The sequence below is a fragment of the Macaca mulatta genome, chromosome 5 (genome assembly GCF_049350105.2).
Source record: "Macaca mulatta isolate MMU2019108-1 chromosome 5, T2T-MMU8v2.0, whole genome shotgun sequence".
Lineage (NCBI taxonomy): Eukaryota > Metazoa > Chordata > Mammalia > Primates > Cercopithecidae > Macaca > Macaca mulatta.
In genome coordinates this window covers 63,014,466-63,039,774 of record NC_133410.1, presented here as the reverse complement: position 1 = coordinate 63,039,774, position 25,309 = coordinate 63,014,466, and the positions used below count along the sequence as shown (strand labels likewise).

Here is a 25,309-nt window from a genome sequence, read left to right as displayed (position 1 = left end):
AGGAGGCGGAGGTTGCAGTGAGCCAAGACTAGGCCACTGTACTCTAGCCTGGACGATATAAGACTCCATCCCCCAAAAAAAAAACCTCATCAAATGATACACTTAGCATTTATTCATCTTACTGCAAATCTCCCTCAAAAAAACTCCAATGACGGCTGGTGTGGTGGCTGATGCCTGTGATCCCAGCACTCTGGGAGGCTGAGGCAGGCAAATCACTGGAGGCCAGGAGTTCCAGACGAGCCTGGCCAACATGGTGAAACCCCATCTCTACTGAAAATACAAAAATTAGCCGGGCATGGTGGTGCACATCTGTAACCCCAGCTACTCGGGAATCTGCGGCACGAGAATTGCTTGAAACTGGGAGGTGGAGATTGTAATAAGCTGAGATCATGTCACTGTACTTCAGCCTGGGTGACAGAGAGACTCTGTCTCAAACACAAAAAACAAAAACAAAAACAAACTCCCATGACATGTATGCTCAAAGGATTAAAAGTGAAAAATGTCTACAACTTACTTGGACACGCATATAGAAGAAAAGATGAGACTGCAGGAGGCAGGCTATGTGATAAAGCATGGCAAATGCTACTTGTAGAATCTAAGGGATGGGCATTGGCATCACCAGGATTTTATATACTGACAGAAAATAATCTTTAGGGTATTTAGGTGGGAAAAAAGCCAAAATATAAAATAGCACATATAGTATAATTTACATTTTAAAAAGAAATGAAAACATCCATTAACACTTGCTTATAAATAAAGTAAAAGTCACAGAAGCTTACACTAGAAACTGATGACAGGACTGTGCGAGAATAGAAACTAAACAGCTGAATTACAGGATGGGAAGGAGAATCTTCACTACATACCCTTTGTATCTCTTCAAGTTTATTGCCTTCAAAAAATAAAATATAAACAACTTTAAAATGAGCCTATTTTTCTGAGACAGGGTCTCACTCTGTCACTCAGGCGGGAGTGCAGCAACGCAGTCACGGCTCACTGCAGCCTTGACCTCCCAGGCTCAAGCAGTCCTCCCACTTCAGCCTCACAAAGTGCCGGAATTACAGGTGTGAGCCACCACACCTAGCCTATTCTTGGTTTTCATATCATCAGGCTTAAGACAGACTAAACCTTCCTTCCTATACTTCCTTTCTAAAAATAAGAAAACCACTCGAACTAAAAAACTGGGCAAAAAACCCAGACACCTCACCAAAGATGACATATACGGATGGCAGGTTAAGTATATGAAAAGATGTTCCACATCACTATGGGATTGGGAATTAAAACAATGAGACCACTATTCACCTATTAGCTAAAATGCGAAAGAGTGACATCACCAAATACTAGTGAGGATGAGGAGCTACAGAACTCTCCTTCATTGTCAATGGGAATTCAAAATGGTCATGTTGGAAGAGAGTTTGGCAGTTTCTTCCAAAACGAAACATACTCTTAACTTACAATCCAGCAACCTGGTTCCTTGGTATTTATCCAAAGGAGTTGAAAACAAGTCTACACAAAACCCTGCACACAAATGTTTATAGTAGATTTATTCCCTTCCTACAAACTTCAGAGATTCTCTTCTAATTTGCTGGACTTGGGGGATGGGAGGGTAATGTATTTCTAACGCGTTAGAGCAACTTGGACTGGAACTCTACTGCTGATATATATATACACCATTCTCCTCCATACACATGTCCTACCAATTCAATGTGAGTGCCTTCACATAATTTAGGGAAAGTCTCAGAACAATGGAGTCTTTTTGTGTTTTGGTTTTTTTGGTTTTGTTTTTGAGACAGTCTCGCTCTGTTGCCCAGGATCCAGGATGGAGTGCAATGGCACGATCTTGGCTGGCTACCACCTCTGCCTCCCAAGTAACTGGGATTACAGGCGTGTGCCACACGTGGCTAATTTTTGTATTTTCAGTAGAGGCAGTTTCACCAAGTTGGCCAGGCTATCTTGAATTCCTGACCTCAAGTGACCCACCATGGAGTGTTTTAAATTCTAAAACAAACAAGATGTAACACCAAAAAATAAATTTCCAAATGAGAACTGAATAAGGGCTGTTTAGGGCAGAAGACATTAACAAGGCATGTTGATTAATAAGCAGATTCATGGCACACGATGTTGCCTTCCAAGTGGGTTCCTTATGCTTCCCCCTTCACATAACACAGAAGTAGTGAGAATTTGGAGCCTTCCTCCCAGGGAAGATTCGGTCCCCCTTCCCACGTGACAGAAGCTTCAGTTACCCACGCATAAAGGGACACACACTCTATTTCTGCTTCACTGTCTGGTGTCAATATTTAGATAAGACCACAATATTCAGCAATGAGCTCCTTGGTATTTTCATACTGCTTCTGAGAGTTCTCCCTTGCAGCTCCTTAAGCAGCAGCTAGGCTAAAGCAGGATATGAGCACCCTGATCATATACCCCACTCCCACTATTCTTCCTGATAGCTTTACCACAAAGGAAGCTATAGACACAAGGAACCCAAACAGAAGAGGGAAATTCACCATCAATGCTTCCTTCAAAAGCAAACAGTGATGCAAAACACAGTCTTCTCAAATGTGGGGAGACAGTACTGTCTTCCACTTGCACGGAAATAAGATTACTTTTACTCTATTATGTGCTTCTCTTCCTTTCCCATAACTACATTCACCTTAGCAATCACTTACGTACTAGGCTACACTATGAACAAACACAAAACGGAGCATTCAAATACATAAGATGACTTCCCAATAATAGCCACCTTTTGTACAGAAAACTCAGCCTGTAGTGTGGCAAGAAGATACACCCGTTCAACCTTACCCATCATATAGCATTTTAATGCTTTGCTTGCATTCTTTTCCCACAGATGTGCAAATAAAACTCATTAGCTTAAACCAATTGCAAATGAATTCCTCACTACCCCAATCACAGTAGACCCCACAGATCTTTTCCACAGCAAATTAGATACCAAATGTGAAAGAGAAACAAAGATCACGTTCTAACAGTTCGTACAACTACGAATGCCAGTTCTCAAGGCTTGGCATATTCAACCATATATGAAAACGCATTTCCATCTAAGTAGTACTACTGACGATGTTAAGCTGGTTAAGTCACGTTCACAGGATTTAAAAGAACACACACGAAAATTAACCCTTACTACTTATATTAATATACCAGGACTTGAGGTAATAATATATTCATAGTTGACTCACACACTCCAATAATACTCTTAGGTAATCTTCAGCCTGAAACAAGTCTTCATTTATTGACTACTTACAGTACAGTGATTTTGCATCTTAGCTGGTAATCAAAAGACGGTTCTGTATTAAGAGAAGACATAGTCTCTCTTCCAGATATCACCTGTCAGAAATCTGGGCAAATTTAATTTTAAGAACTAGAATTGCATCTCCTGGTGGCAGTCGTCACCCTGAGAACAGGAACAAGGCAAAGAAACTGTACAGGATTTTGATTCTCCTACACAGGTGCACATAGTTTATTAACGACTATATTTTGAAGCCAGCCATTTTGTCCAATATTTAAATTACAAGCTGTTTTAATATTAAAGCAGAATGTACCGCCACATTGTGACAAAAGTACAGCTTTATCCATAAACCCTTCACACAATTATACATTAAATGCTATTATTTAAGCAAGGCACCCCTACTTGTTCTAAAATATGGGATGTACTACTCCATTGAAAAAGCAAATGAGGAGACTGGTTTTTTTCCTATCTAAAGCTGGTTTAAATTCAAGTGAAGCCATTAATTTTCTTACCAGTCTGGACTGTTCTGACATGTCACTTCACAGTTTTGAGACTAACAAACACCCTTAGGTTTACCCCAAATCAAAAAACGCCAGGGCGGGACAGTTCAGACAACTTTGAAGACTAGAATGCCCCCTAAGTAGATAGGCACCAACGTTAAACGCCTTTAGCACAAGGCTTAGAAAGGCAAAACATTTCTAAAGACATAAAACCACCAAATTGTCATTTACACTCACTAAGTTGTGGTATTTATTTTTTGTTTTGATTTTTTAAAATTCCTATCTCTAAGTAATCAAATACAGCAAAATTTAAAACCATTCTGCCAAACCATACCAGTTCAAAGGTCTGAAACCCTTCTTTGCTTTGGTGAATGTTTGGTTAAAATAAATCACTGTTTTACCCCATGAGAAGTTTTACATCAGAGCACTCAATTCACAGGAAAAAAAAAAAAGTTACTTTTTAAATGAAAGCGTTTAAAGAACACTGCTGAATATGTAGTCTTTACAATGGGTAACATATCATCTACGAAAACAAACCATTTAATCATATAAAACAAAGACTATATTTTTAAATCAGATCCTGGACAGTTTAAACAAAAATTTTAATTTGTGGTTTATTTCATAATCCCAAACTGGATCTTTCATTTCTTCTTCTAAGCAGTCCACTATGAAACTTTTCTTAGAAGCAATTAACCCAAAACACCAAAATCATTTCCCTAGCAGTTGCTGCTAATAAACTGGAACTGTATATCCCACGTCCAAGAAAGATGTGCAAATGAAATGCTTCTTGCTTCACCCTAAAAATAAAACAAAAAATGTTGCACATTTAGTCAAGATAAAAAAGGATAGCACACATTCCCATACCATTTAAAACTGCAAATTCAAATTTTTCTCCTTTCTAATTTAGTGCAAGTTATCTGATAAACCAAGTTAAAGTGAGGAAAACTAGTTAGGCATTAGTGTTTACAGGCTGGTATAAAAAACACAGTTTCAGAATATATTTTAAATAGATTTTAGCTATTACGAGTATTTAACATCACAGAATTGTGGGACTTCATATCCAAAAATAGCAACAGAAGAGGCCGGGCGCAGTGGCTCATGCCTGTAATCCCAGCACTTTGTGAGACTGAGGCGGAAACATCACGAGGTCTGGAGATCGAGACCATCCAGGCCAACACAAGGAAACCCTATCTCTACTAAAATACAAAAAATTGGCGGGGCACGGTGGCTCAAACCTGTAATCCCAGAACTCTGGGAGGTTAAGGCGGGCAGATCAGCTGAGGTCAGGAGTTCGAGACCAACCTGGACAACATGAAGAAACCCTGTCTCTACTAAAAATAAAAAATTAGCCGGGTGTGGTGGCGCATGCCTGTAATCCCAGCTACTCCAGAGGCTGAGACAAGAGAATCACTTGAACCCAGGAGGTGGAGGTTGCAGTGAGCCGAGATCCTGCCATTGCACTCCAGCCTGGGCAACAAGAGAGAAACTCCATCTCAAAAATAAATAAATAAAATAAAATAAAATACAAAAACTTAGCTGGGCATGGTGGTACACGCCTATAGTTCCAGCTACTCGGTAGGCTGAGGCAGGAGAATCACCTGAACCCGGGAGGCAGAAGTCACAGTGAGCAAAGATCACAGCCTGGGCGACACAGTAAGACTCCATCTCAAAAACAAAAACAAAACCAAAAAAAAAAAAAAAAAAAAAAACCTAATAGAATAGGATATAGTAATAGAATGAATGCCCGTGTTTTTTTGTTCCTTTTTTTTTGAGACAGAGTTTCATTCTATCATTCAGGTTGGCTGGAATGCAGTGGCACAATCTCAGTCACTGCAACCTCCGCCTTCCCAGATGCAAGTGATTCTCCTGCCTCAGCCTTCCCAGTAGCTGGAACTACAGGTGTGCACCACCACATCCAGCTAATTTTTGTATTTTTAGTAGAGACAGTGTTTCGCCATTTTGGCCAGGCTGGTCTCGAACTCCTGACCTCAGGTGTTCTGCCTGTCTCGGCCTCCTGAAGTAATGGGATTACAGGAGTAAGCCACCACACTCGGCCCCATGTGTTTTCAAGAAATCATTACAGGTAAGTGTCTCAAAAGAGTGAGTCATTACATGTAGAAAAGTGACTGCAATACATCACTAATACTTAAAATACTTTATGGGAAAAAAAAAGACACCATATATTTAATTGAGGGAAGGAACATCAAGATATATTAAGCAAATCTCATGGGTAAGTTAACACTATAAAATTACGTACCTCCTACGGCACAAAAAAAAAATGCCATTTTAGGAAAAGGAAACAGTGACACGTTAACTGTGTTTACGGATGATACACTCTGGTTTCACATATATCCTTTTAAAAATACCTTAAACCAGAAAATGCCCGGGCGTGGTGACTCACGCCTGTAATCCCAGCACTTTGGGAGGCTGAGGCTATCGGATCACTTGATGTCAGGAGTTCGAGACCAGACTGGTGAAACCTCATCCCTACTAAAAATACGAATATTAGCTGGATGTGGTGGAGACTGCCTGTAATCCTAGCTACTTGGGAGGATGAGGCAGCAGAATCACTTGAACCCGGGAGGTGGGGGTTGCAGTGAGCTGAGATTGCGCCACTGCACTCCACCCTGGGCAAAAAAAGTGAGACTTCATATCAAAAAAAATAAAAATAAAAAAAAAACCTGAGAAAATGGAAACGGTGTTTAAATTTAAGTGGGAAAATAAAAAGCTAATGCAAGTCATATATCCAGTCTACTACAATTTATAGCTACTAAAGGCAGCTATTTTTTGGCACATAGCATGATGGATGTTGGAAATTATGCATAAAAATTCTACATGGAGATAATGCTCAAAGCTATTATACAAATCATAAGGAATTATGGCTGGGCACAGTGGCTCACCCCTGCAATCCCAGCACTTTGGGAAGCCAAGGCAGGTGAATCACTTTGACCTAGGAGGCGGAGTTCACAGTGAGCCGAGATTGTGCCACTGCAATCCAGCCTGCTCAACAAAGCAAGACTCTGTCTCAAAAAGAATTAAAAAACAGGCCGAAGCGGCTCATGCCTGTAATCCCAGCACTTTGGGAGGCCAAGGCAGGTGGATCACCTGAGGTCAGGAGTTCAAGACCAGCCATAACCAACACGGAGAAACCCCATCTCTACTAAAAATACAAAGATTAGCTGGGCGTGGTGGCGCATGCCTGTAATCCCAGCTACTCGGGAGGCTGAGGCAGGAGAATCTCTTGAACTCTGGAGGTAGAGGTTGCGGTGAGCGGAGATCGTGTCACTGCACTCGGGCCTGGGCAATGAGAGTGAAACTCCGTCTCACAAAAAAATCAATAAATAAAATTTAAAAAAAAAAAAAAGCAAGAAAAAAATCATAATTAATTATATTTCCCAGGAGAATTTTTTTTTTTTTGCCCCCACATCTGAGAAGCCAGAGTGAGAATTTTCATTCCTTATATTGACACTTCAATTATCATTAGTTTGATCTTTATTAAAAAGGAATGGTGCCAAGTGGGCTGGTCACTCTTGTAATTCCAACACTTCGGGAGGCAAAGGCAGCAGGATCACTTAAGGCCAGAAGTTCAAGGCCATCCTGGGCAACATAGTGAGACCCCACCTCTACAAAAAATTTAAAAATTAGCTAGGCAAGGTGGTACACACCTGTAGTCCCCACTACTCAAGAGGCTGAAGTGAGAGAATCACCTGAGCCCAGAAGGTTGAAGCTGCAGTGAGCTATGATCGCACCACTGCTAGCCTGGGCAACAGAGAGAGACCTGGTCCCTAAAAAAATTTGAAAAATAAAAAGAGAATGATTTCCACCATATTATAAATTAGTGAGTGGATGATTATTAGTTTATCAATACAAAATAATTTCCACGGTTGTAACTCTTTTTTTTTTTTTTTTTTTCTTTGAGTCTCATTCTATTGCCCAGGCTGGAGTGCAGTGGCACAATCTCAGCTCACTGCAACCTCTGCCTCCTAGGTTCAAGTCATTCTCCCACTTCAGCCTCCTGAGTAGCTGGGATTATAGGCACCGGTCTTCATGCCCGGTTAATTTTTGTATTTTTAGTAGACAGGGTTTCACCATGTCGGCCAGGCTGGCTCTAACTCCTGACCTCAGGTGATCCACCCACCTTGGCCTCCCAAAGTGCTGCGATTACAGGTGTTGAGCCACTGCGCCCAGCCCACAGTTTTACCTCTTAAATTTACCTTATTATCTGGAGCCCCTGAAGTCTTATTTTCCTTTTGGACATGAATTCAGGAACAGTTCAATATACCTATGATCTGAGGATAATGAGAAAGATTAGTTTTAAAAAGTTGAAAAGGGAGATCAATTTTACAGCCATTTTTCTCACAGTTCAGACAACAATTCAAACGCTTTGCCCTTTCCTTTCCCTAATTAAAAACAAAATTTAGGCCGGGCGCGGTGGCTCACGCCTGTAATCCCAGCACTTTGGGAGGCCAAGGAGGGAGGAACACCTAAGGCGTTCGAGCCAGCCTGGCCAATATAGTGAAACCCCGTCTCTACTAAAAATACAAAAATTAGCCAGTTTGGTGGCAGGTGCCTATAGTCCCAGCTACTCAGGAGGCTGTGGCAGGAGAATCATTTGAACCCAGGGGGCGGAGGTTGCAGTGAGAGCCCAGATCACACCACTGCACTACAGACTGGGTGACAGACAACACGCCGTCTCAAACAACAACAAATAAAATGTAGAACAGACAAACAGGCTGGGTGCGGTGGCTCATGTCTGTAATCCCAGCACTTTGGGAGGTTGAGGCACGGGGATCATTTGAACCCAGGGGTTCGAGACCAGCCTGGCCAACATGGCGAAACCTGTCTCTACTAAAAATACAAAAATGAGTCAGGCATGGTGCTGGGCACCTGTAATCCCAGCTACTCAGATGGCTGAGGCAGGAGAATTGCTTGAACTCAGGAGGCGGAGACTGCAGTGAGCCGAGATGGCACCACTGCATTCCGGCGTGGTTGACAAAAAAAAAAAGAAAGAAAGAAATTTGCAGGATAATTAGCAGACAAATAAATGTTTTTTAAATTATAGTGTTTTTATCTGTTACGTTTAATTTACTAGTACTAAAAGAATACAAATTTTCCAAGGAAAAATTCTACAATCCCAAAACAGAAAGAGATACTTATAAGCAAAGACAAGCATCAAAAATGACAACAAAAGCCAAAGGCAGGACTTACGAACGTGGGACCGATCCTTGAGCATTGCTGCAACAGCATCCTCATGGGTCTCAAAGTGCACATCAGCTTCTCCAGTGGCCTTCCCGCTGGAGCTGTATTCCATGGTGATTCTAACAGGCTTGAGTGGAGCGAAAAACTAAACGACAAAGGCAGTCAAGAGGAACATGATGGATGTAAGTAAACCCGCCTAGTAGTCTGGTGGCTCATCTTTCTTTCAGACTTTGATTCATACACTTGATACATTTGTTTTTAGGAAATTCCTTTTTTAAGTAGTAACATATTTATACATCTAGTATGTCTTCTGGCTTTTCTACTTTTTCTCAGAACTCAAAGTGACATTTAAAGTACCTGCTCTCAGAGAGCACAGTGGCTCGCACCTGTAACCTCAACACTTTGGGAGGCCAAGACGAGTGGATCACTTGAGGTCAGGAGATCAAGACCAGCCTAGCCAACACGGTGAAACCCCATCTCTACTGAAAATACACAAATTAAACAGGCATGGGGGCACGTGCCTGTAATCCCAGCTACTCGGGAAACTGAGGCGGGACAAATGCTTGAACCCGGGAGGCAGAAGTTGCAGTGAGCCAAGTTCAAGCCACTGCACTCCAGCCTGGGCGACACGGCAAGACTCTGTCACAAAAAAAAAAAAAGAGGCCGGGCGCGGTGGCTCAAGCCTGTAATCCCAGCACTTTGGGAGGCCGAGACGGGCGGATCATGAGGTCAGGAGATCAAGACCATCCTGGCTAACACGGTGAAACCCCGTCTCTACTAAAAAATACAAAAAACTAGCCGGGCGAGGTGGCGGGCGCCTGTAGTCCCAGCTACTCGGGAGGCTGAGGCAGGAGAATGGTGTAAACCCGGGAGGTGGAGCTTGCAGTGAGCTGAGAGCCGGCCATTGCACTCCAGGCTGGGCGACAGAGCGAGACTCCGTCTCAAAAAAAAAAAAAAAAAAAAAAAGAGAGAGAGAGAAAAAAAAGTAATACCAAGCCACACTTTTCAGCTACAGAAAAAGCAGCAAGCCTTGCAACCAGGAAGATGCCATCTTACTATCCAAAGATAACACAGAAACACTACATATTTTCTTCTCTACCATCCCCAAATTAATACAAGTTTCATTTTAGAACTTTTGTTCAAATCTATTGAGACTCGGTATCTTACTGCCACACACGTTTATAATGTCTTGGGCATTGGCTTGGAAAGGTAATCCTCTCATGTGGACAAAATGCAGAGAAGACGTAGTTCCAAAATCAGCAGCCTCTGGAAGCTTTTCTGGCACCTCCTTAGGCAATTCTGAGAGGTGGAACAGAAAGCACTGTTAAAACATAACAGCTTCAAGGGTTATTAACAGATTCTAATTAGGTATGACTTCTATGTCCAAATCCTCAATTCCTCTTAAGAGCTTTAAAAGCCAAAATGATCTGAAATTTCTGCCACTTAACAAATATCACCTGAACACCCATAAGCACTGAATGCCTCAGACCACTACCAGTTTAAGAACTTACCCCTTTCTGTAACAACAGAGAGCAGATAAAATGATTATGAATTAAACCCTAAAAGAGACTTTCTAGATTATAGGTACTAAAAAGAAAAAAAAGGAACAAAGGCTGGGCATGGTAGCTCACACTTGTAATCCCAACACCATGAAAGGCTGAAGTAGAAGAATCACTTGAGCCCAGGAGTTCGAGACCAGCCTGGGCAACACAGTGAGACACTGTCTCTACAAAAAAAAAAGACGCCGGGTGCGGTGGCTCACGCCTGTATTCCCAGCACTTTGGGAGGCTGAGGCAGGTGGATTACAAGGTCAGGAGATCGAGACCATCCTGGCTAACACAGTGAAACCCCGTCTCTACTAAAAATGCCAAAAATTAGCCAGGTGTGGTGGCGGGCACCTGTAGTCCCACCTACTTAGGAGGCTGAGGCAGGAGAATGGCATGAACCCGGGAGGCAGAGCCTGCAGTGAGCTGAGATCCGGCCACTGCACTCCAGCCTGGGCGACAGAGCAAGACTCCATCTCAAAAATAAATAAATAAATAAATAATTAAAAAAAGAAAAAGAAAAATAACTTAGCTGGACATGGTGATGCAAGTCTATAGTTCCAGCTACTCAGGAGGCTGGGGTGGAAGAACTGCCTGAGCCCAGGAGTTCAAGGTTGCAGTGAGCCATGATTGTGCCACTGCACTCCAGAATGGGCCACAGAACAACACCTTGTCTCAAAAAACTATATATATACATACACACACACACACATATATATATAGTGACAAGATAATCCCAGGGTACCAGTTTAAAAAGTATTTATCAAACTTAAAAGATTCCAAATGTTGCTCTGAGTTAGGAATCAAAGAAATAATTAAATCCAGAAGCAAACAAAAATCCTTACTTCTGGTGGGCACAGTGGCTCATGCCTGTAATCCCAGCACTTTGGGAGGCAGAGGTGGGCGGATCCCCTGAGGTCAGTAGTTCAACACCAGCCTGGCCAACATGGGGAAACCCTGTCTCTACTAAAAATATAAAAGCCGGCCACAGTGGCAGGCACCTGTACTCCCAGCTACTTGGGAGGCCGAGGCAGGAAAATGGCGTGAACCCAGGAGGCGGAGCTCGCAGTGAGCAGAGATCTCCCCACTGCACTCCAGCCTGGGCGACAGAGCAAGACTCTGTCTCAAAAAAAAAAAAAATCCTTACTTCAGTAAATATTCCTGCTCATTACCCAAATCTTCCCCCATCTTAATTTAAATATTGACATTTTACTTCCTTTTATCACATTTTTACTACCCAGCTTTTGATATAGTTAATAAAAATGATTAAATTAAAAACCTAGCAAAATAATTAAGTCTTTCTGCATATACTCAAAGCATGTACTATACTCCAAGACCTATTAAATCTTTAGGCCTGGTGTGTTGGCTCACACCTGTAATTCCAGCACTTTAGGAGGCTGAAGCAGGTGGATCACTCGAGGTCAAGAGTTCCAGACCAGCCTGGCCAACATGGCGAAACCTTGTCTCTACTAAAATTATAAAAATTAGCTGGGCGTGGTGGCATGCACCTGTAGTCCCAGCTACTCAGGAGGCTAAGGCAGGAGAATCGCTTGAACCCGGGAGGTAGAGGTTGCAGTCAGCCAGGATCGCACCACTGCGCTCCAGCCTGGCAACAGAGCGAGACTCTGTCTCAAAAAAAATTTTTTTTTCGCAAAATCCAAAACATTCAAGATAGAACCAATGAGTCTCAAGAAGAGACAGGACCTTACCTATTTCCTTCTCACTTTCAAAAGCTGTCATGGGTCGAATATCCTCATTTACTTCATGTTCTTCAAAGACCATTTCTGGCTCAGTTATATACTTAGCAGTAGGAGAAGATGTGATTTTCTTTCCCTTATGAGAACCAACATGTGTTCGAACTTCATTCCTTCTGCTTGGAAATATCTCGATGTATCTATGTCAAAGAAAAAGTGAACAGGCACAAATGGTGCAAAGTAACTTTATACTGAACTCACTTAAAATAAACATGTATACATTATATTTCCAACAGCTTATGAAACACAGGTGTCCAAAGATAACAGGTAGGGAAAAGTAATAATGGATGCAGATAGTAGCCCATGAAAACATAAAACAGTAGGTCACTGATTTAAGTTTTTGCACCAAGGTAACACTTTTTCTTTATACACATTTTAACAATATTTTCTACTCTGTTTTGCTTCATGAGAACTATGCTTACGTTAACTGTGTACACAGAGAAAATTAATCTCATAAGGGTTTTTTAAACAGCTGGTTAACAATCTCTTGAAGCCTTGAAATTCAATTCTGTGCAAATTAATCACATCTGTATAAGATATTAAAAGTCACAGTAAAAGAAGAGCTAACTTCCCAGAACTTCACTAAAAGGCTAATGAGAATTCAAGAACTAAGTATCAATTATGACTTGCTATCACCGTGGAGGGGACTATCTATTAAACCCAAGCTTCTGGAACAATTTTTTTTTTTTTTGAAACTTGGGTTTCTTGCTGTCACCCAAGATGGAGTGCAGTGGTGTGAACATGGCTCACTGCAGCCTCAACCTCCTAGACTCAAGTGATCTTCCTGCCTCAGCCTCCCAAGCAGCTGGGGACTACTGCCGCCTGCCACCACACACTGCTACATTTTGTATTTTTTATTTTTGTAGACATGGGTTCTTGCCATGTTGCCCAGGTTGCTCTTGAACTCCTGGGCTCAAGTGATTCTACCCACTTCAGCCTCCCAACGTGCTGGGATTACAGGTATTGGCCACCACACCCAGCACAGTTTTCTTTTTCTTAACATGGCTTTCTAAACTAAGAGTTATAAAAATAGCTTGTGTTTACAAATCTATAAAGATTAGATGTGCACTACTTCTTTAAAAAAACTCTTGGAGCCTGGACAACAAAGTGAGACACTATCTCAACAAAAGTTTTTTGTTTTTTTTTTTTAATTAGCCAGGAGACCAGGTGCAGTGGCTCACACCTGTAATCCCAGTACTTTGGGAGGCTGAGGCAGGTGGATCACTTGAGCTCAGGAGTTTGAGACCAGCTTGGGCAACATGCAAAACCCCATCTCTACAAAAATACAAGAATTAGCTGGGTGTGGTGGCATGCACCTGTAGTCCCAGCTACTTGGGAGGCTGAAGTGGGAGGACTGCTTGAGCCCAGGAGGCCACAGCTGCAGAGAGCTGTATCACTCAACTGCACTCCAGTGAGGTTAACAGAGTAAGGCTCTGTCTAAAATTAGCCAGGCATGGTGATGCATGCCTGTGGTACCACCTACAAGGAAAGCTGAGGTGGAAGACTGCTTGAGCCCAAGAGGTCAAGGTGTTTGTGCCACTGCACTCCAGGCTGGGTGACAGAGCAAGATCCTGTCTCAAGAAACTAAAAAACCTTTGAACCACTTCTATCAGTAGATCCTGAAACACTGCCTTTGGAATGGCTATTTTGTTTACTTCAAAGGAGCTGATTTAAAAGGCCAGAAAACAGCAAAAAAAGTAACCCAACAGGATTTAACATTTGACATTTTAAACTGTACCTCCAAAACTAAAGTTAAAACACAAACGAACCCACTTATCATCATGTGCATCATGTGATGTCAACATGAGATACTGTACAAGACAACTGATCTAATTTCTTCAAAAGTCAATTGCTTTTAAAAAGAGGGAGGGAATAAGTAAGGGGGATTTGCTCTAGTTCAAGAGAATCAGTGGTCAGGTGCAGTGGTTCACACCTGTAATCCCAGCGTTTAGGGAGGCCAAAGCGGGAGATCACTTGAGCCCATGAGTTTGAGGCCAGTCAGGGCAACACAGCAAGACCCCACCTACACACATACACACACACACACACACACAGAGTGAGGTGTGGTGGCACATGCCTATAGTTCTAGCTAGATGGTAGGGTGAGGCGAGAAGACTGCTTGAGCCCAGGAACTCAAGGCTGTAGTGAGCTATCATCATGCTACTACACTCCAGCCTGGGTGACAGAATGAGATCCTGTGTCTTAAAAGAAAAAAATACACAGAGAACTATGGACATAACAATCAAATGCAGTGTGTAGACCTTATCTGGATTCTGTTTCAAAAAAGATATTTTTGTCCGGTGTGGTGGCTCACACCTGTAATCCCAACACTTCTGGAGGCGGAGGTGGGTGGATGACTTGAGTCCGGGAGTTCTAGACTAGCCTGGCCAACATGGTGAAACCCCGTCTCTACTAAAAATACAAAACTTAGCTGGGCGTGGTGGCGCATGCCACTAGTTCCAGCTACTCGGGAGGCTGAGGCAGGAGGATCACTTGAACCTGGGAGGCAGAGAGAGGTTGCGGTGAGCCAAGATCACGCCACTGCACTCCAGCCTAGGCAGCAGAGCGAGACTCCGTTGCCAAAAAAAAAAAAAAAAAAAAAAAGGATATTTTTGGTATAAATGGAAAAATATTATGAACTGTTATTAGATAACATACTATTGAAAACGGTGTTAGATATAACATTGAAATTATGTAAAAAAAATTTTTTTTTACAGATGCATACTAAAAAAAAACCAGATGAAGCAAATATAACAGATGTTATATTTTATATATAAATGTGTTAATCTAGCTGCTCTACGTACACTGTCTATGGGTTAGTCCTGCTCCACAACGAGCAGTCGAAAAAAAATTGTTAATCTAAATTATGGGCATTTGATGGCTCACTACACTACTCTCTCTACTTTTCTATGTTTGGATAACTTTACAGTCATATTACAGCACATTCATCAAAATGACTTGATGTGTGACACTTGTGCATCATTAATATCTGCTTTACTCACCGATTACCAATTTCTTCCCTGTGTTTCAACAGGGCTTGGTTGGCCATTTCTGGTTCTTCAAATTGCACATAGGCTTCCCCTGTTTTTCGTCTCCCTCTGTAGTCCATCACAAAAGTAATGTCAACTATATTCAGTCCTAGAACACGAAAAGAGTTTAGTGCTACTAGCAGGTTTTTTTATCCTTAGAATTAACACCATCATTCAAATACTAATAAAATTTTTATTCTGTTTTGCCAGTCCCAAAACTGAATACATGCTTGATAGGAAAAAATTTATTATGCAGTCAAAAGTCAGTAACACCTACATACCCTATCTCCAGAATAGGTAGGGTCCAAGAAGCCCACTCAAAACATACAATTCTCCCCATCTTTTTTTTTTTTTTTTTTTTTTTTTTGCTGTTAATTATATACTAGGAAACAACAGAAATCACAGACTTCACTGTTAATGGTTCTAGGAATTAGATAATACCTTTAAATTACATAAATTGTTATTGTCTTACACAAATATAGCCAATTATGAGAAGTTACTTCCTTCAATAGTAAAACCCTCACGAAATTATTTTGAAATCTGACTTCCCTCCTAAAATCTGCCTGATAGAAAACACATATAAAATCTATAAATATTAGAAATTTAAGTGAAGAGCTCTCCCCTAAAGAACCTAATATAACTGCAAGAACCTAATATAATTGCCCAGAAAGAGGCTCATCTCAGATATAGAAGATAACAAGGGGAAAAAGATATGAACTCCCAAGCATAATATAACTGCAAAGTACCTGCAAAGAAATCTACAATGTCTTTCTCATTGCAACTGTAAGGAAGTCCTCTCAAACGAACCACACCATCATTTACCACAGGTGAAGATTTGACCTGCAAGCTCTTCATTAAGGCATCCACATCTTCATTGTTTATCTCATACACTACGAAGAAAAAACACAAAAGGGATGAAAATTTACATAACAAAGGAACAAACCCATTTAAAAAAATCATTACAACTTGGTGGGTTATCCAAGAATTCAAAAACTAATTCTTTTAATCTTTATGCACTTCTCTAGAGAAAATAACAAATGACATTTATCGCATATTTACCATGCAGGCATAACTTCTTTAATTCTCACAGCTTGTAAGATACTTGTCAGCCGGGTACAGAGGCTCATGCCTGTAATCCCAGAACTTTGGGAGGCCAAGGCGGGTGGATCACCTGAGGTCAGGAGTTTGAGACCAGCCTGACCAATATGGTAAAACCCCATCTCTAATAAAAATACAAAAATTAGCTGGGTATCATTTGCCTGTAGTCCCAGCTACTTGGGAGGCTGAGAGAGGAGAATTGCTTGAACCCAGGAGGTAGAGGTTGCAGTGAGCTGAGATCACGCCACTGCACTCCAGCCTGGGTGACAGAGCGAGACTCCCATCCCGAAAAAAAAAAAAGATTAGCTTGGTCAATATTCTCATAAGAAAGTTTATCTATGTTTTATTCTCACAACCTATAAAAGAATGCATTCATACAATCTAAATACTTCATTATTAAGGATCAAATAAAAACTGCCTTGAAAAGTATAAAACCTAATGCAATGAACCCAAAATGTCAAAATCTGACTTCACATACCTTCCACATACCGCTGGCCCATGTACATGCGGTGCTTCTCTAAGGCTTTCTGCACATCCTGCTCTGACTCCATTTCAATTAAGGCATCACCCCTTCGTTTCCCATCTCTATTTAGGAGGAAATGTATTCCATTCTCACCGTTGCGGATTCTGCAGTCTAAAAGTGTATGAGCAAAATCAATTGAAAACAGAAATCAAACTTTTAGCTCAATTATGTAAGTCACGAGAACGCAATTTTCCAACAAACCAGGAAACAAGTGTCATATTCCTTACACAAATCCCCATCTCTTAAGCCATCCAAACACCAATAAGAATTTAGTCTCGGCCGGGCGCGGTGGCTCAAGCCTGTAATCCCAGCACTTTGGGAGGCCGAGGCGGGTGGATCACGAGGTCAGGAGATGGAGACTATCCTGGCTAACATGGTAAAACCCCGTCTCTACTAAAAATACAAAAAACTAGCCGGGCGTGGTGGCGGGCGCCTGTAGTCTCAGCTACTTGGGAGGCTGAGGCGGGAGAATGGCGTGAACCCGGGAGGCGGAGCTTGCAGTGAGCTGAGATCACGCCACTGCACTCCAGCCGGGGAGACACAGCGAGACTCCGTCTCAAAAAAAAAAAAAAAAAAAAAAAAAAAATTAGTCTCTAAAACCTTCCAAGTAGAAAAGATAAGCAAATCTTAGCACAGAAGCTTATGATCTCCTTCCTGATCATTAAATGGCAAATAAGGATAGGCCCAACACAAAATTCATTATTTCTATTCCAATGTTTCTACAATCACTTAAGGAAATACAATATAGTTAAATTCATACATAAGTGTCTTCCTTTAAAATCATATCCATAGGACTCTAAAGTATTTCCTCTAAGAATAATTTTATTACCATAATTTAATTTTTTTTTGTTTTTGTAGAAAGGGGGTCTCATTTTGTTGCCCAGGCTGGTCTTGAACTCTTGGGCTTAAGTAATCCTCCCACCTTAGCCTCCCAAAGTGCTGGGATTACAGGCATCAGCCACCACGCCTAGGCTTTTTGCCCTTTTCATACTGCATACTTTTTATAATGGGAAAGTCCAAGATGTAAGTGGCCAAGAGGCTTTAAAAAATGTTTGACCAGGCTCACTCTGGGCGTACTGCCTAGGAGTTACTCCTGCTCCACAAGGAGCAGCTAACAAAATTAATGAAATAGCCAGGCGTGGTGGCTCATGCCTGTAATCCCAGCACTTTGGGAGGCCAAAGTGGTGGATCATCTGAGGTCAGGCGTTTGAGACCAACCTGGCCAACATGGCGAAACCCTGTCTCTACTAAAAATACAAAAATTAGCCAGGCATAGTGGCAGGTGCCTGTAGTCCCAGCAACTCAGGAGGCAGAGGCAGGAGAATCGCTTGAACCCAGGAGGCGGAGGCTGCAGTGAGTCGAGACTGCGCGATACTGCACTCCAGCCTAGGTGACAGAGCGAGACTCCATCTCAAAAAATAATAATAAATAAATCATAGTCAGATACAGAAACTAAAATAAAAATCCCAGATACATAAACTCTCCAAACATGGTACTAAGAGAACTTTATTCCTTGATACTAAGTGACCTTCTATTCTAAATGTCTGTATTACATAAATAGTCACTCTTAATTCCATATTTCCACTGACAGGCTTGACTTTTTGATGTATATGTTAATACCACAGAGAAAAATAATTTCAAACCATGCAATTTTGTTTTTTAACTTTTATTCAGTACATGTACAGGACTGTTACACAGGTAAACCATGTGTTACAGGAGGCTTGGTATACAGATCATGTAGTTACCCAGGTAGCAAGCATAGTACCCAATAGCTTTTATTTTTCTTTTTGAGAAGAGTCTTTATCTCTGTCGCCAAGGCTGGAATGCAGTGGTGTGATCTCAGCTCACTGCAACCTCCTCCTCCTGGATTCAAGCGATTCTCCTGCCTCAGCCCCCCGGGTAGCTGGGACTACGGGAGCGTGCCACCACACCTGGCTAATTTTTTTTGTATTTTTAGGAAAGATGGGGTTTCACCGTGTTAGCCAGGATGGTCTCGATCTCCTGACCTCATGATCCACCTGCCTCAGCCTTCCAAAGTGCCGGGATTACAGGCGTGAGCCACTGCACCCGGCCCCGATAGGTATTTTTTAATCCTCTCCCCCACCCTCAAGTTGGCCCTGGTGTGTTGTTCCCCTTTGTGTCCATGTGTTCTCATTGTTTAGCTCCCACTTGTAAGTGAAAATATACAGTATTTAGTTTAATGTTCCATGTTAGTCTGCTTAGGATAATGGTCTCCAGCACCACCCACACTGCTGCAAAGGATATAATCTCGTTCTTTGTTATGGCTGCATAATATTCCATCATACCAGCCAGGCGCAGTGGCTCAGGCCTGTAATCCTAGCACTTAGGGAGACAGGCAGATCATGAGATCACGAGGTCAGGAGATCGAGATCATCCTGGCTAACACGGTGAAACCCCGTCTCTACCAAAAACACAAAAAATTAACCAGGCATGGTGGTGATCGCTACTAGGGAGGCTGAGACAGGAGAATGTCATGAACTCAGGAGGCAGAGCTTGCAGTAAGCCAAGATCGTGCCACTGCACTCCAGCCTGGGTAACAGAGCAAGACTCTGTCTCAATAAATAAATAAAATTCCATTATACTATGTAGTCTTAACATTACATATTATACATTAATATATAACATTAATTATATTATATAATATATATTTAATCATATATTAATTATATAGTATTAACTAAACATAATTACATATAATTATATATTATATAAAACTTGTTACATATAAATATTAACATATCACTAATAATTATATAATTAATTATATAATAAATGTATAATTATTAATATATTAATATATTAAAATACAAATTATATGTATGCTATATATAAATTATATATATTATAGGCCTGAGCCTGTTATATATGTAAAAGTTAATAAATTATATATTATATTACATATATTAACTAATTATAACGTTAATATATTCATTAATGTTTATATTAATTACATATATCAATTATATATTAATATATTAGCATTAAATAACTTTTGTTGCATTCAAAGCCTTTATATATATGTAAATTGAGACAGTCTCACAGTGTTGCCCAGTATATGGAATTACTGGCCTCAAGCTATCCTCCCACCTTGGCCTCCCAAAGTGCTGGGATTACAGGCCTGAGCCACTGCCCCTGGCCCAAAGTCTTTCAATTTGTTACATACTGCAAACAGTACACATGGTATCACTTGGTATATGCAACCAACCAGAATGAGACAGTTCCCAACCATCAAAAAGGAAGTTGACAGTGTAGTCTGATGTGGATTTGTAGCACTACCTTTTACTCAGACAAAATCACATACTTATAATATACCTATCTGCTTGTGAGAAACAATATAAGGGAAAAAAATAAATAAATAAAACATACATAAAATATACCTGAGAAAAAGTTAAGCACATCTTCCATAGTGCATGACCAGGGCAGTCCTTGAGCTCGAATGAGATAGACATCATCCACTTCCTCTTCTAACTTGGATGGGGCCAATTCATACTCAGGCGGTGGTGGAAGGTCTTCCAGGTAAGTAGTTTTGGACTCCTTCCAAGGGAAATGAAGAATTGTAAAAATAGTTACATTTACAGGTAAAAAATGTAAAAAAAAAAAAAGTTAGAAAATGTTTATTCTACAAACTAATATTCTAGATATTATTTCAGAGGCAAAAAGTAAACTTCACCAATCTAACCCATCCTGTTTTGGCTTAAATTGTACATCCAAAAGCCGTAAGCAGGTATATCCTAAAGGTTTGGCAGGACATAAATTTCATGCAGGGTTTGTTTTAAAATTCATGGACCCCAAATTATAGCTAACAATAGTGTAGTTAAGGCAACACAAGAAAGGTCCCAACAATTTGACAAATATTTGATTGCCCCTACACACAGTGTTTGCCCTCATCTGAAATAGCTATCTAGAATACGACAAGCATACAAGATGAGACGCTGAGTGCTATAATTAATATACAAAATACTACAGGAATTCAAATCAGAGGACTAACAGAAGAATCAGGACGTGACATGAGATCGGCCTTGAAGGAAGGACAGAATTGTTTGAAGGATATAAAAGATAGGATATTCCAGTTTGAAGGTGAGAGAAAGAAGCAGTACGACCAAAGGACCATTTGAAAAACAGCAATTAATTTCAATTAATTCCGTTTAAATTAGGAGCCAAAGAAGGTGACCTGGCAAAAGGAAGCTGGTACCATAGAGCAGAGGGCCTTGAGTGTGGAGCTCAATGTGTGTTCTTCACTTGGTAGGCAAAGGGAATTTAACAAAAGACACTGAGGACTGTGTAAATCAACAAGATAGGATGCCTTGGGAAGATTCCTCTGTCAGCTGGTATGCCAGATCAAGTGATTAAGGGAAAGATCTTAAAGGCAACAGCAGCATTGTGAGGCTAAAGACTTGTAAAGTCTCTTTTATCGGATTAAGTAAAACTGGAATTTAGTAAGAATCCACCAAGCACTACAACCATAACCTAAGAAGACAACTCAGGCTTTAAGACTTGCACTCTACTGGGCTAGGTGCGGTGGCTAACGCCTGTAATCCCAGCACTTTAGGAGGCCAAGGTGGGCGAATCACGAGGTCAGGAGTTCAAGACCAGCCTGGCCAACATGGTGAAACCCCATCTCCACTAAAAATACAAAAAATTAGCCGGGTGTAGTGGCGTATGCCTGTAATCCCAGCTACTCGGGAGGCTGAGGCAGGAGAATCGCTTGAACCCGGGGGGCTGGAGGTTTCAGTGAGCTGAGATCTCGGCATTTCACTCCAGCCTGGGCTACAGATCAAGACTCCGTCTCAAAAAAAAAAAAGAAAAAAAGACTGCACTCTACTGGACTAAGGACAGAGATATCTTTGTACTATCAATCATTTTTTTTTTTTTTGAGACGGAGTTACGCTCTTGTCGGCCAGACTAGAGTGCAACGGCGCAATCAGCCTCCCGAGTAGCTGGGATTACAGGCGCCTGCCACCATGCCCGGCTTTTTTGCGTTTTTTAGTAGAGATGGAGTTTCACCATGTTGGTGAGGCTGGTATCGAACTCCTGACCTCAGGTGATCCACTCGCCGCAGCCTCCCAAAGTGCCGCGCCCGGCCCTATCTATAATTTTCATGAAGGCTTAATGTTTAGTTTTAAGGAATAAATGTAAGCAGTGTCTAACACATAGATGCTCTACAGATACCACTGCCTCAATTTCACAGAAAAAAAAAAAAAGAGAAGCTAGCTCACAAAGGTTCATTAGAGATTGTTTTGTTGTGGTTTTTGTAGACAACTTTCCCTATTTTTCCAGAATTCCATAAGCATCACAAGCTTTCACAGAAAAAGGCAGCGGAAAGTATTGGGCCAGGATTCTAATCAATTAGCTCAGCCGCTGGCACACAGCAGCCATGCTAATGAGCCTCCCAGTCTCCCTAAGTTAAAGGAGAAGCACAAATTGAATTCAGATAAATATGACCCAAAGAATCAGGGGCTGGGTAGTTAAAAAGTGCAGACACTTCCCAGATGCCACATAACAATAAGAGAAAGGTTCATCTACAAGACACAAAATATTTGCAATCTGAGTTAAGTACATACCGACTTTTCTAAAAAATAAAGAAAAAATGGAAAGGAAAACATTGTAAATTCATTCCTGGGACCCCAAATTGTGTCCTCAACCCTCAACGCTCCCTCCCCTTCACCCCCTCCCACCAACAGCTAAACCTCCAAACTGCTTTCCCAGACGAGGCGACACACAGTCCTAAAAGACCTTCTGTACGAGTGGAGTTGCAGAGGTGACCTTCAGTAAACCGGGACAGCTCGTCTTTCCCTGGGGACAGGACAGGGAAGGGCGCGATGGGGACAGGTTCCTTCCCTACAAGCCAGCCCACGCAACTGTGTGCGCGCACCTTCTCAGCCGCGGCCCACCGAGAGGCGCCGAGGGCCGCCCAGGCCTAGCGCTCACGCTGCACGGAAACCCCCAACCCTCGGCGGGCTCCGGCCTCGCAACTTCACAACCTGCTGGTGGAAAGCAAAAGGGATCCGAGGTGGGCGCGTCAGCAGCCTCACGAAACCTACCATGGGCCCGGCGGGGAACAAGGCCTCAACATTCACCCCAGCCACACTTAAACTGCCCAACAGACCCAGAATCGAGGGGAGAACAAATCAAGGAGAAAACCCGACGCCTAGGAGAGCTTCCCTTGTTCCGGGGCCCAATAGGAGCACAGGGCGGACGGGGGAGGGTGTGCGGCGCGAGTCGCGGATCCCCGGGCGCGCCAGCGAAGTGCACACGGAGGGGCGCGGGGGCGCGTGCGCGCAGCCCGGGAGGGGTCTAGCGCCAGGTCCCTAGCGGCGCCCACGTACCTGGCTGTAGCTACGCGTCGGGCCCGCGGCCGCCGCCAGCGACTGCGGCAGCAGAGGGGCACGGAGGGCAGGGTAGGCCGCGGCGGCCGCCGCCGCGGCAGAGGTGGCCACAGGGGAAGGCCCCGCCAGCCTCCCGGGAGGCACAGGCCCGGTCTGGAGGCCACGCGTCTGGGAGGCAGCGGCCGCGGCGGCCCCGAGCAGCAGCAGGAGGCGGCGGCGGCCCGAGACGCCAGACGGGATAGAGCCAGCGGCAGAGTAGAAGGGCAGGCAGGCGGCGCCAGTGCGCCGGCAGCTGCTGCAGTTACAGCCGCAGCCCCGGAGCAGCGCCCCGAGTACCCAGCGCGTGCCGGCCATGGACTCCGGAGGCGGCGTGGGGCCTGTAGGCAGCTGCGGCTGCAGCGCGAGTGGAGCGGAAGTGGAATCCAGGGCCGGTTGGGGGTGGGGGTGCCGGGAACATGCGCCGCGGGCACAGGGGGCAGCGGTGAGTCGAAAGAGGCGGAGGAGAGCGCGACGCTCCGCCCAGTCTCCGCCCTTAGGGCGGGGCTGCCCATAGCTTGGGAGGGGCCCCGGGAAGGGGGTGCAGTCGATCTGCTCTTTTTTCAGGCGGGGTAAACTGAGGCCCAAAGAAAGTGAGGCTTGGGCCGGGCACAGTGGCTCATTCCTGTAATCCTAGCACTTTGGGAGGCCGAGGTGGGCGGATTTCCTGAGCTCAGGAGTTTGAGACCAACCTAGGCATCACTGTGAAACCCCGTCTCTACTAAAATACAAAAAGTTAGGCCGGGTGTGGTGGCTCACGCCAGTAATCCCAGCACTTTAGGAGGCCGACGGAGGGGGAGCGGATCACCTGAGGTCAGGAGTTCAAGACCAGCCTGGCCAACATGGTGAAACTGTGTCGCTACTAAAAATGCAAAAATTACCCGGGTGTGGTGGCGGGCTCCTGTAATCCCAGCTACTCAGGAGGCTGAGGCAGGAGAATCACTTGAACCCGGGAGGCGGAAGTTGCAGTGAGCCGAGATCATGCTACTTCTCTCCAGCCTGGGCGACATACTGAGACGCCATCTCAAAAAAAAAAAAAAGGAGGGCCATCCTGCTCTGGGTAGAGCCGAGACCTATAGCACAGGTCTGTGCCACCCCAAGATGTGCCACCGAAACCCGTGGTGTGAACGGCTAAAGAACCTTTTCTGAAAGGAATTGTGATACTCTGGTTATTAAAAAAATCGTTGGGATAATATCGGAGATTTGGTACCCCCCAAATTTGAGATACATGAGGAAGGAGAGCATTCTTTGTTGTTTTAAAATGAAATACAGACACGGCGTGGTGGCTCATGCCTATAATCCCAGCACTTTGGGAGGCTGAAGTGAGAGGATCACTGGATCCCAAGAGTTGCAGACCAGCCTGGGCAACATAGGGAGACCCCGTCTCTACAAAAAATAAAAAAAGCCGGGCATGATGGCCTGGGCCTGTAGTCCCAACTACTTGGGAGGCCGATTGCTTCAGCCCAGGAGGTGGAGGCTGCAGTAAGCTATGATTGCCAACACTGAACTCCAGCCTGGGTGACAGAGTGAAACCCTGTCACTAAAAAAATAAAACATATATATTTATTATGTACTGATCAAGCGCATAACAAAGGTGAATCCTCCCCTAATGAAACTGTATTCACAAGGGAACACAGAGATTTGCACACACACACACACACACACACACAGAGACTGGTTGTGTAGCTTTCCTCCTCCTGAGACCAGGACCTGTCAGAGACAAGCAAAAGGAAGTTGTTAGAGTAAAAAATAAGAGAAAGCTAGTATTTTTAAAAACTTCTTACTGTGGAGAATATCAAACAGAAGAACAGAATGAATTTCCAGAACTTCATAAATTGTGAACACTTTTCAATCTTGTTTCATCTATCCCCTGCCACCATCTTCCAAACCTTATTTTCTTTGCTAGAATATTTTAAAGCAATGGGTATTACATTTAAAGTTTGACTTGTTTAACCTGTACTACTTTTAGGTAAGGAAAGTTCAGTATTTCTTAGAAAACCCTTTCCCCAACCAAAAAACAAAGAACAAGAAAAAAATT

The 25,309-nt window shown here is 42.9% G+C and overlaps 1 protein-coding gene across 4 annotated transcripts; it reads right to left on the bottom strand.

Annotated features, from left to right (window-relative positions):
* Positions 1-2,901: 2,901 nt before the first annotated feature.
* On the bottom strand, positions 2,902-23,647 carry GRSF1 (G-rich RNA sequence binding factor 1). Of its 4 annotated transcripts, none has more exon segments than NM_001267002.1 (10): positions 2,902-4,538; positions 7,956-8,030; positions 8,950-9,085; positions 10,118-10,239; positions 12,194-12,378; positions 15,241-15,376; positions 16,014-16,157; positions 16,844-16,999; positions 20,287-20,443; positions 23,236-23,647. In NM_001267002.1, coding segments are annotated over 9 exon segments (1,440 nt in total). In that variant the 5' UTR covers positions 23,590-23,647; the 3' UTR covers positions 2,902-4,538; positions 7,956-7,980.
* Between the last annotated feature and the right edge of the window lie 1,662 nt (positions 23,648-25,309).